This window comes from Pleurodeles waltl, chromosome 2_2 (genome assembly GCF_031143425.1).
Source record: "Pleurodeles waltl isolate 20211129_DDA chromosome 2_2, aPleWal1.hap1.20221129, whole genome shotgun sequence".
In the NCBI taxonomy this organism is placed as follows: domain Eukaryota; kingdom Metazoa; phylum Chordata; class Amphibia; order Caudata; family Salamandridae; genus Pleurodeles; species Pleurodeles waltl.
In genome coordinates this window covers 193,661,724-193,674,341 of record NC_090439.1, presented here as the reverse complement: position 1 = coordinate 193,674,341, position 12,618 = coordinate 193,661,724, and the positions used below count along the sequence as shown (strand labels likewise).

Genomic DNA, 12,618 nt, shown 5'->3' with positions numbered 1-12,618 from the left:
ACAACAGGGTCAAGGGGTCACTCTCTCATCGAGCAGCGGCCGCCCTGAAGTAGGGGAGGTGGGAGGGAGGAGCAGCTCGGAAATGGGGACGATCATGCGAACGAGGGTGTGGGCTGCAGGGGATAGAGTGGCGGGAAGAGGGAAATTGCCAAAAGACATGAGGCAAAGGGCAAGAAAGAGACACAGAGAAGAAGGGGAAAAGGCAAAAATAGGAAAACAGGAAGAAGACAGGAGCCACAGAATACTTACACGCAGGCTCAAACTCGCAGGAGCAGTGAGGGACACGCACACTAGCTGGTGGGGCTGCATGGCATGGGGAGCGACCTGACAACAGGGTCAAGGGGTCGCTCTCTCACTGAGCAGCAGCCGCCATTAAGTAGAGGAAGTGGGAGGGAGGAGCAGCTCGGAAGTGTGGACGATTAAGCGAACGAGGGGGCGGGGCCGCAGGGGACATAGGGGCGGGAAGAGGGAAATTGGCAAAAGGCAGGAGGCAAAGGGCAAGAAAGAGAAACAGAGACAAAGGCAAAAATAGGAAGAAGACAGCAGACACAGAATACTTACAAGCAGACACAGAATATTACTGGCAGACTCGAACTCGCAAGAGGAGCAGCGAGGGACACGTGCACTAGCTGGTTGAGCTGGTGGCATGGGGAGAGACCTGACAACAGGATCAAGGGGTTACTGATGGCCCCTTAAATTTGGCCTTTGTTATGGGCTCAGTTGGAGTCTGAACCATGACAGCCCCCTCGCTGCCTGCACATTGCTGCTGGAAAACGAAAGCAGAAAAGGTGCAGGCCCTGCTGAATGTGTCCCGGTGTCTGAAAAAGACACCGGGGCAAGTTCAGCATTTTTCAGTGGGACCCACTTCTTGCACGTTGGTCGGCATCAACCCTGTGAAAATGGTGGGTGGATGCCATGTACCCGTGACTTGTGCCCTGGCCTGCACCCTATATGCATCAATTATCTCATTTCTTGTATTAGTTTCTTATTGTAATTGTCATTGTGTGAGGGTCATGGGAGGAGCAAAAAATACCCTTTCACCTTACTTTAGCATGGAAGGGGTTCATCAAGGTAATGGCAATGTTGGTCACGCATCGGTGCAAAGAAGAATTCCAAGTCCTTCTATATTGAACTGGTTTTCAGTTTGGAAAATATACGTACAGTAATGTACTTTTCTCAAATTACATGTAGCCCACTCTGCAGACAGGGATTCTTTCGGATTGCTACTTTGGGTGAGAAGTCGTCTGGATTCGGGAGTACTCTCCCAGGCATTGCAAAATCTTGAGATGTGAAGAAAAACATACGCATTTGTGATATTGAGTATGAGTAAGACACATTCCCTTTGGAGGTACTGTTTGAATTTGAAAACGAGGTACTAAAAAACCATGACATATAGCTCCGAAAAAGTCGGCTGCAACACGGGCAGCACTTACGAAACACGTGTTGGCATGGCATGGGCAATGAAGATATGATTGCGTACTTTTGAGTGCTCGAGCATCATTGTGAAAAAACTGTGAGGTTCTACCTTTAAGCAAGTTAAAGTGGCTATTCCTCTCTCCTGTGTGCGCTGTTGTTTCCAGCCACCTCAGTTTAAAGATGCAGGCATTCTATCTGAATCTTGTAAAATCTAAACGGCCAGCGATTGCGTAATGCTGGTCACACTACAAGGATGTTTTTTCCTGCATGCAGACGAGTGATCGTGTTTTGTTATATAGTGATCATCTTCCATATACAAACGGGCTGCTTTGGGTCTCACTACGTAAAACGTTTCTTTGGGGCCTCTGTTCTAACGAGGATTCATTTAAAGATTGACAAGGACGTCCTTTAATACCTCGCCTCCCTCGCCACCCACAATTCGCACAGGTGTATTTGAAAGAAAGCATTAGAGGGTGCCGTAAGTAACAATCTGCATTCTATAAAACTCGTACACTCATTTTTCAATCTTACCTGTTTTGGGAGTCTCCACACCCTGTTGACAACAAAATGCTGCTTTTTGGAGCAGAGCAACCAGGATAAACAATTGGAATTATGTTGCAGGTCAGAGTTCTTGTTTGTTATTTTTGTGTCAGTATGACCTTGATGTCAGTATGCAATCGCACCATTTTACAATGTTAAGATTTTCATCAGTACACCGAGGAATTTAATAAAGGAGATGTTCAGTATTGACCCTTTACAGGTAAATATAATTACACGTGTTGGATAGTTTAGAAGTTGCTTCAGTTTATTTTTTAAACATTTTTAACAGGATTTCAAATCATTCTCATAGAAATGAATAAATCTTATTGTTTATTGATGGTTATATTGCATACTTTTCGTTATCTACATTTTTTGACAGCTACATAATTGCAGTAGGATTAGAATGTGGAAAAATTATTTTGTATACCTGGAAGGCATATGAGAAGAATTCAATGATAGCTGATTGGACCAAGTGTTTCGAAATGGATCAAAGGTAAGTGGACTTAAAATGTTTATTTTTACAAATGCTATATGAAATTCTGCAGCTATAATCATTATTAAAAATGTAAGTTACTCAATGACCTACAAAAATTACATCTTGTGAGTCTGCAAGTCACAAACTTTGGAAGTTCAGTTTATCTTTAATGTGGATTTTTCATAGCCAAATTTTTTAAGTTCAATGATTTATTTATATGGGTTTTGAAAAAAAAATGTTATGTTATAAAAATAGTTATGAGGGGCACTAATTTACAGTAAGTGTTCATGTTGCTAATTTCATCTAAGTCATGGTTCTGTCATGACATTGATGCGTTTTGAATTTTTTGTGAAATATAGTTGAGATTGTGTCGCTCCTTAATTCTAAATGAATTGAATTCCACAAACTGTATGGTATGCACCTTTGCAAAGCCAACAGGTCCCACATACGCAAACTGTGGTCAGTGTGTTTCTAGCCATGTTGCACAGCAGCAAGGCTGCTATGCAGCATGTCTGAAAGTTTAAAAAGAAAAAAGGCTAAGACGCTGACAGTACTGCCCATGTCATAGCACTTTTTCCTTAATTGCTGGCCGGATGACAGGAAGCATCTCGGAAGGAGGGAGGGCATGCAGCATAGAGGGTGTAGAAGCCTCCTGCCCTGCCTCCATCCTACTAGCAGTTTACAAAAAAGTGCTATGTATAGGACGGGAGAGACGGAAGGGCAAGCAACAACATGGAGAGGGGTTAGAAGGGGCAAGCCACAACACAGAGAGGGAGGGGATGGGAGAGGACAAGCAACAACATGGAGGTGGGAGGGAGGGGCAGCAACAGCATAGAGAGGGGCTCAAGGGTGGTAAGAGGCAAGCAACTACATGGAGTGTGGTGGCACTGGGAAGTAACAACAAAGAGAGATATGGGAGGGCGAAAGGGGTCAAGCAACAATGAGTGGGACAAGGGTACAAGCACATGAGGGAGACAGTGTGCAGATACTTGATCTTTGATGGGGTCTTCAACTAAAAGGAAAAAAGAAACTCTGAAAGTTTAATCAGTGGAATGACACATGACCAATACACAAAGAGGAAGTGAATCTGGTACACGCTGACCAATCAATGGTGAGCAATAGGTGGGCTCTGAGCCCACTATAAGCTAGCAAAATGTCCTGCAAGTGACAGCACATGCGCTGTCTCAGGCGAAACCTAAAAACTATCTACTACAGTGTCCAGGCTATTTGAAGCACAGGACTGTTGGCAACCAAATGTTGGAGGACTGACAGGAGTTAAGTCTAGTGCAGCATTTGTGTAGACATGTAAGTGATTTTCTAAATAGGGTTATGTATGTCAAACACAAAACTTTAAGAATGTTTTAGCTCCATCTACTCGAGTGGTTTTTGCTTTGTTGGCTTATCACTTCCTTTCAACAAATCCCCACTTTCCTCATAATCCTTGAAATTCAATTCTCTGCTAATCATTAATCATTGCAAGTTTCCTTGGTTTATTTATCTGTCTCTCTTTCCTTCGGCAACCTTGTTAAAGTTTGGCTTTTGATTTACATTTATCCTCTCCACAAGACTCCTTGACTCCTTTCTGTGTCGAACATTTTTCAAGCTAAATAGTGACAGAATAACTTGTAGAGAAGTGCTGTGGGCTTGAAGCTAACCGTAAAGCTGCTGGCTTTGACCTTATCCCAGAAGGCCTCAATATTGGTCTACACAGTATCCTGAGGCAAACATATTAGCAAGGTGAAGCAAAGTATGCAGTTTGGCTTGCTGCAGAGCCACAAGTGAGATAGAAAGTGAGGGTAACATAATCAAAATAAGATGTCAGAGGTTGGGATGTGTTCCTAGGCTTCTCTGCCCGGTAATACGTTCAGGAGATTCTTCTCTTTTTTCTCACCATCAGAAAAGAAGACCTCCGGATTAGCCAAACAAAGGCCACATCTACTTCTTTCTTTGAGACTTGCCATCAACGAAGCAACGCCTGCACCTCATATGTGCTAAAAAGATCATTGTAGTCTCATATAATTGGCACCAGCTTGTTGTCCTTCTGTGCGTCAGTGCTGCCTTCATTGATGGCAAAACAATCCAAAACTAAAGACACAGACTTGTTCAAGACAAGAAGATACAAGCCCACATCATGACCTTGCTTCTCATTGCATAAGGAATCTTGCCCTTGACCAACTGTATTCTTGCTGCTGTCCCCCTCCCTTCTCTCTCTAATCCTACGTTACAGGCCAGTCACTTGCTTCCTCAATCTCGACTGCCTGTAAGTTCCAGGTTTCTTGGAGCTCCCACACAGGTCACTCCTGGCAGCTTCTCAGCGTGCCTCGTTCACCAGTCATTGTTGTCTGCATGTGTGACTGTTTGCTCTAACACCATTGACATATTACCTCTAAAGAGCACCATATGACAATCTTTCTGGCTGGGTCATTACCAACAACTGACCACATCAGTGTTGACCTTATCAGTGCCTTTTCAGCATCCAAAACGGATCGAGGGAATGTTGGAAGATGCAACAAACAACTGATTGGGAATCGATTTCCTATTCTGTTTAACAGCCTTCCCTCACAAATCAGAGAATTGACCCTGTTTATTCGGATTTATTTGGATATGTTCTCCCTATTAGATGACTTCAATGTCTAGATGGACAGATCAGGACATTAATGAGCCTCTGAGGTGATGACCCTGAACACATTTGATTGACCTAGAAATTCGATGACCACACACAAAAGACAGGCAAAACCTTGTAGCTGATACACTTTATTGACCTAGTGATTTCAGAAATGCGCACATTGACCTAGGCATCGTTGTACCACTGCATAATCATGATGCATTTAGCCATCTTAAGCACAACCGCACTACAGGCATCGCCCTCAGGTCCGCTATCAATCCTGTTCAAGCCTGCCAACAAGGTAAATGAAGCTGAGGGCCTCATTTTCCTAATCCCATTTGACCAATAACATTTTGTGTGCAGATATGAAGTTAAGGTCTTAGAAGATATAGTGAAAAATGGCAAACAGAGCTTTGGCCACCATCAGAGATGCCTCCACATTTAATGGACCTCTGGGTACCTAGCGGTGCAATCGACAAACACCAAGACAAATCCAGGGAACTAATAATGGCCATCCCTACAAACTCCAGTATTCTACAGTTTGAGTGTCTCTTTTGGTTCGATCCAGTTTTAGCACTGGCGGCACCTGGTGTGACAATCGTTTTTGGTGCCCCCCCCCATGAAATTTTCTCCAGTTCCCTCCTTACCACCCAGCAACAGTATACCGCATCTCTCCATAGCCCCTCTCTCACATACATTTCATTTGTTTTTAATGTGCTGCTAAACACTAGCTTTACTAATCAACTCAGTTGTCCACATGAAATACAGATCTGTTCCTTACAGCAGGCATATTAAACCTTGTGCTTCTTTGTAGCAAGTCATAACTGCCACTAAACAAAACTCTAGTATCTCTCTAGAGCAGGAACATTAATCACAAGAGTTACTTTGACATTTTTATTGTTGCACAAGGAACTCCGCAGCAGGTGATTTTAAATTGTAAGTTATTGCTAAACACAGCGCTTCCCTCCCATCCGAGGTCAGTGACCTGCCCCCCTCACCCAGTTCAGTTCCCAGGGTGGCTGCACCGGTCACACTGCCCTAAAGCCAGACCTGCTTTTGGTGCCCATACAGTCCTCACAATTAAAGTGGCTCAGGCTCAGACAATTCCAGCATCTGTGCATACTGGTCAGCGTTCTATACCAGGGCTTATTCCAAGCTTCTTTCATGCAGAGTATTCTCCAATGCCTTTAGGCCCCTAATTTTCTCAAAGGGGCCATTATGGGAATTGCATGAGGTGCTCCATTTTTGGTCAGGCCACCTTTGTGGCTGTGCAGTGGGCTGCCTTAAGATGTCTTAAGAGCACAGACGTCTCTTACAGGACTTGGGTCTGGTGACGACCTTAATACTGTGTATTAGATCTGGAGCCTTTGGGAGTGATGGCCTTGGGATTGGCCTACTGGCCCTGTACAAGGTCTTCCCAATCTTGTTCTTGCTCATGGGTGTCCCACCTCCAGGGTTATGTTTTTAAATTAATTTCCTCCCCTTCTTTCAGTGACTTACAAGGGTTTGTACCCCTTTACTTTTGATGCTGGATGGATTTGGATCGGATACATTTCCTACATGCTATCATTAATTGCATTGCTGCTCCCCCTGACTCTTCTTGATCATAGTGCCTTCTGATTTTATCAGGTAAGTCATAGTGGCTGTCGGGTTGTTTATTAAGGCTCTGTAGGCTTTTTTGGGTGCCTGCTATCAGGATTTAAGTGTGTGGAGATTGTCCTTCTGCTTTTCAGTTCCAGGTACATCAGCACCAGACCTGCCGCCTGAATACATAGTGTTGTGAGTGCTCGGAGCTGAAACTGGGCCCTACAATAGGGTTGTTCCACAGTGGTGCACTCTTTATATTTATCTATTGGCACCACGCAGTATAGACCCCCGACCATCACATAAAGCAATCGCTTCAGCATCTTTGTAGGTAGACTGCCATTGTTCCGGTTCAGTTTAAATACTGCACGAATAGATAGCAAAATTGCCATTTTTGCTATGTCAGGCTCCATGTGTATTAGCCGTTAATAGTTTTACATACTTAAAATCTTTTACCTGGATTAACTCACCCATTCAAAAAGTACGACGTTGCTCACCTTTCTCTTCCTAAGGCCATAATTTCATTTTTGCTAACATTGATTGTTAAGACATTCTCACGTGGATACAGTTTCAATGCGTAAACAGAGGGAGAAGCTGAGCAAGCCATACCATTATTATTATACTTATACATGCATCGCATTGCCCCTAAGCTGTTTCCACCCACTAATTTACATCTTAAAGCTAGAGCTGTGCAGAGTTGCAAGGTTCAGCATCTCACAACTTTGTGATGTTTTTTAAACTTCATCGCCTTCACTAAATGCAAAGCTGGAATGGGAGACACATAGCAGTCAAGCAGTGGCTATCGTGCTAACCTGATGCTACTAACGGCCAGGGCAGCCCCTGAAATCTCATCCTTCTAGACTGGAAACCCAGGCACCAGGACTGAGTGGGGGAAGTCTTAGAATTTCGCAAATTAAGCCGACTAAAAGGGTGATGGATTTCACTTCAGAAACCCCTAGTCTTGTAGGGGATCTCTTGTGGTATCTTGCCCAGAGGCCTGTGCATTGCCTGTTGCCTCTTTATAAGCAACAATGAGAGAAATGGTAATGGTAATATACAGTCCGTCTTTTGTGGCTGTAGTACTGAGTCAATGCTAACATATTTTTGGGGGTGTCAAGGTTGTTATTTCTTGTAATTCAAAGCAAATCACTTGTTGCCTTATGCTATAATTGCCGGATGTATAAATGTAGCCATATCATGTTGACTAAGACTTGGTAAAGTACATAGGTATGGGTATTTTAGATGTAAGTTATTCTGTTAGTGGGATAGCAGACCACATTACTAATAAACAAAAAGGAACCCAAAGTGGGCACCGCTTCACCAGGCCTTCTTTCCTGTCCTGCTTCTGTCACCCCCAAGACAGTCTCGCCAGTTAACAGGCGCTCATTCCCAGCGCTCTCCAGGCTGTTTAATGGAGTTTGCTCAATAGGGATGAATTTCAGGACTTTAAATAATCAACATTCCCTGTATTCCATTGCTAATAAACCCAGCATCGCAACTCTGACTCAAAAAGCATGTTTCATTTTGAAGCACTGGTCATTAGCTTTTCTGTTTCCAGCAGTTCGCAACCTGTGAAACACATTTATTACATTCAGACCTTTGTCTTGCCACAGTAGGCTGCAACAGCCTGTTTTCCATCTAGGAGCAAGTGCTTGACCTGCCGTCCTTTCTCTGAGTGTAATGGGCAGGGGTTTTAATCAAGCTTACTCAGCAGGATCGTCTCTGGTTTTTTTTGTAGAGCAGTGAAGTGTATCTTGTCAGCGGAGGCAAACACATCTTGCCAGTAGTCCACCAGCTTTGGCATCTCCAAATCACACGCAACAGTGTGTTCTCCACCCTGAATCCGTTCCAGATCTGTATGAGTGGTTCCTGCTTCACATGTGTATCCTAACATGTTTATATGAACTGTATGAGATCATTTTACACAGCCCCTCTCTCCTTTTCGCTGTAGACAAATAGCCCTACCATCTCCGCTTTTCCTCTCATTTGCCAGCTTACTTTCCCACCTCTTTTGGAATATTAGCTTGAAGTCTACACACCACACAATAGAAACCTATAAATAACCAAAATTTGCCTAGATTCCCATCCCTGGGAAACATCCACTTTCCAAAGTCGTCAGTAGGCTGCATGCTCCCTGTCGATCATCAGGTTAGAAACTCAGTTTCACACCTTGCAGTTCCAAAATCTTTCTGATTCTGGAAATCCCATTTCCTGCTTAAATTGTTCAAAGAACGTAACCATTCTTTTGTGGTACATATCCCCAGATGATTACTCCCCCTCTCCTTTCACAGAGGAAATCTTTGGTCTAATAATGTCAGGTTGTAGTCTTGATTTGATGCTGTTAGAATGAAAGGTGAAACAAATGCAGAGTGTGTCTGACACACACCAAATTTGTCCCACACTACTAATGTCTTTCTTAAGACCACCAAATCATGTATCCTCCTTGTTCTGCTTTGCTCTACCAGCCTCGCTTCTGTTCTTAGAAGGTATCCCCTTAGAAGGTGCCACTCTTAGGACTTTCCTGCCAATATAAACTCTTTCTGGAGTTCAACAGGTAAAACCCAGGGATCAAGTTTGATAGTGTTTTGGTCACATAAAAGATCACTGGCAAGACAATCATCTTGACAGCTCCTATTCTGCCCAGCCTTGAAAGTGGCCTGTTATACAATGTTTGCAAGACCCAACAGAGTCTTTCAACAGCTGCATGTAACTGAGTTGTATAACCTGAGGGAACATGACTGCCAGATTAATTCCCATCTATGTTATATACCTTGTTGTCCATTTCAGCAGGAACTGTATTTTCAGGACTTTCACTTGGTCATCAAGAACTGATAACCTGAGAACTTCAAACTTGAAGTTTTTTTGTTAAACCCCGCTGTCTCTTTGTTGATGCACAGCCCCTCCATTAGAGGACGAGATTTCAGAACTGATGAAGAAACAATTACATTGTGGGCACATCATCATCTTTAATTTGTCTTGCCCTACCTTGATATCCATTCCTCCTGTTTGCTTTGGCAAGCCCTGGTGAGCGCAAACAAGAGGGGAGTTGGAGGGAATCCCTTCCATGTCCTGCATTTAATATCAAATAGTTCAGAGCTCAGCCCAGTGACCCAGACCCTAGTTAAGTTGTTATTGCCTGCCATAATCTGCATTCTAAATTGTGGTCCAATTCTTCAGAAATAACCAGTCTACCCAATAAACGACCTTTTAGACTTTTAGGGTGACACTGTTTTTTCGTGTATGCTGCACATGTTTAGTGACATGCTGCACATTTTTAGAAAACTCACACCGTTACCAATATTCAATAAAGCCCAATTTATCTGGATGTATCAGAAACAGTGGCTTCAAACAAGCCACCAGTGTACTTGTGAATATCTTGGTGTCCAAATTGGTTTCTTGCTCTCATATCGTTGAAGATTCCTTTGGGGTTTTGGTATCCTCAAGGTAGAAGCCTCCCTCATTGAGTCTGTGAAACTGCTGTTACTAAAGAAGGAATTTAGTAGAACTACAGCTGTAAGTGTCAAACCTCTGCAGCGGGCCTTATAAAAATCTGCTTTATATCCACCTTTGCCTGGTGTTTTTCCTGATTTCAGACTGCATATTTCTCTATTATGATGAATACTTCTAACAGTGAATTCCCACCTTGTGATTATTTCCCAGGCAACAGACTGAATCCAGAAACCTTAAATCAGTTATCCTGCATACAGATAGGTGAACCTTATGGGCACAAGCAAAAGTGGAGGAGATAAGAGCAGCAATGCAGAGTACCAGAAGAGATGAGGTAGTGCCTAGTTTGACTTTACAAAGACAAAAACTGTGAAGATTGATGAGTTCAAACTTACCACTGGGTCGTAAGTAATGACAGAGATGGGCATTGTTAACAACAAAATTTCAAAGTATTATAAAAACAAATTGGCATATTTGAGTGCAGAATCAGGAAAACGGCACATCGAGCATTTGAAAAACTCCAGGAATTTGCTGGAAAGTTCAAAGTAGATTTAAGACAAAAGAGAATTACTTAGGATTCGTACAAGACAGGGATGTCGGTAAACAAATTAATGAATCAGAATTCCAAAACATTGACAGATACTGTCATAGAATTATTAGAAATGATTAGCAAATGAGAGCACTTGCCAACATTTCGAGAAGAATCAACAGAACCGACTGAAACGCCCAAGGTGTCAAAAAGAGTAAAAGAAGAACACTGTGAGTGTGAGTAATTGATTCTGAGTGTGAAATGGCTATCAAAGGTTTCCATTGGGAAAGGGGCAGGTAGGAACATATGTGCATGTACCCTGGTCAATAAGTGGTTTTATATGCATTAACAGAAAAAAATCCCTTATGTCTGAGAGGAGCCTGAGAAGTTGTACGCTGAAGTGGAATGGATTGTTGCAATCTCAAAAGTGCTTTGGACTGATTTCGATGTTTATTTTCGATTGTTGCGCACCTGGATTTGTGGACTTTGTATAAGACTATAGTGCAATGGCCAGTAGAAGAACCATAGAGACACACCCCTCATAGCAAGCTTTCTTATGTAGAAATATCTTTGAGGTATTTAGCATTTGAAAACAAAGCTTCCCTAGAAACAAGTAAATTGGTCAAAGTTCATGAGAGGGAGACATGATTTAGGTGAATCAGTGCATGCATATAATGAGCGACTGATTTACGGACAGTATTTTGGAGTTAAAGACCCCACAAAAGAAAGTGTTTCTGTATTAATTTCGACTTTTGTGCTGGGATTGCATCTGGAGATTAGTTTGTATATTCAAGTGTTGTGTGTTGGCAGGCCTATTCTTTAGACAAGATTCTTAAGCTATACGAAGTATTGGAGTGAATGTTTACAAAGCTACGAAGAAAACACGAAAGGAGAAATTGATGGTGGCTTTAGCACAGTTCTTCCCAAAAAGTGGTCATGGTAGTTTCTAGGCATTTTGTTTTGGTTTTGATAATGGTGCCGGTGTTATGATGCAGAGTTTGTATGCATAGTGCAACGGGTCACAGTTTGTGCAAGGTGGAAATCATGTTCTTCATGGTAGTGGTAGAGGCTTTTACCTTCAACATTCATAACCGAAATATCTATAATGCACAGATGAGAAATCACACGTGCTATGTCTGTAGGGAAAATTGTCACTAGAAACTGGATTGTAGGTGTAATCCAAATGGAATTCAGAATGAGTTACAAATAGTTCCCCAAATGCTGCAAAATATGAATCAGATGTCACAGAATAGGACGAAACAATTAACTGCCCCCGCTTGGGCTTGTGCGCAGAAGAGGCAGAATCGAAGGCAGTTCAATGGTACTATGCCTTTAGCTCCACATATGCAACAGTCTACGCAAATTAATATGCAGGGTTTCTAGAGAGTTTCAGATTTCAGCAAAAACCTTCTTGATTAATGCTAATTTTCCACAATTCAAGGTACACTTGGCATTCCTGCTGGACCTAGATAGAACTATATATAAACACAGTGAGTTTTTTCAGTGAGAGAGTGGGGTTCTTTCCTCCTCTCTCCCTTTATAGGTGTGACTCTCCTAGGTGATCACTCCATCTTTAAGTCTTAAGATATTTGATTAGGTGGTCTCACCCACGTAATCTGGCTTGCTTCATGATTGGCCACCTCATCCAACCCTGATGAGAGAGTACTACCAGGGTGGACTCAACCTCATAGTTTGTTGCTGGAGTTCTTATGGTATAATCTGGATAATATTTCAGAGATCTAGTTCTAATCTAAAAATGCCTTAAGGGATACCACAAGGATTGCGTTTGTTAGGTGGTACCTTAGGTATGAATAAAAATACTATACAGTAGAGTATACTCAGAAGATGTAATTAGAATGTCCCCTTGCATGCCTCTGCTTTACCAACATGTTTCTGCCTCTTATTAGCCATGAACTAGTCTCGGGCATTCTTCAGGGCTCTAGAAGGATCCCTAACCTATATTCCGTGTAAAAGAATCAAACGTAACGTCCTGCCTCCCTTTATATATAATATTGCACCCTA

General features: G+C 42.5%; 1 protein-coding gene across 7 annotated transcripts in view; it reads left to right on the top strand.

Annotated features, from left to right (window-relative positions):
• Positions 1–12,618, top strand: part of ELP2 (elongator acetyltransferase complex subunit 2) — a 1,253,630-nt gene that overhangs the window by 1,191,268 nt on the left and 49,744 nt on the right. For all 7 annotated transcript variants that reach the window (XM_069219622.1, XM_069219623.1, XM_069219617.1 and 4 more), the window contains one exon: positions 2,336–2,449. In XM_069219622.1, coding sequence (XP_069075723.1) covers positions 2,336–2,449 — 114 coding nt within the window. The remainder of the gene's footprint in view (positions 1–2,335; positions 2,450–12,618) is intronic.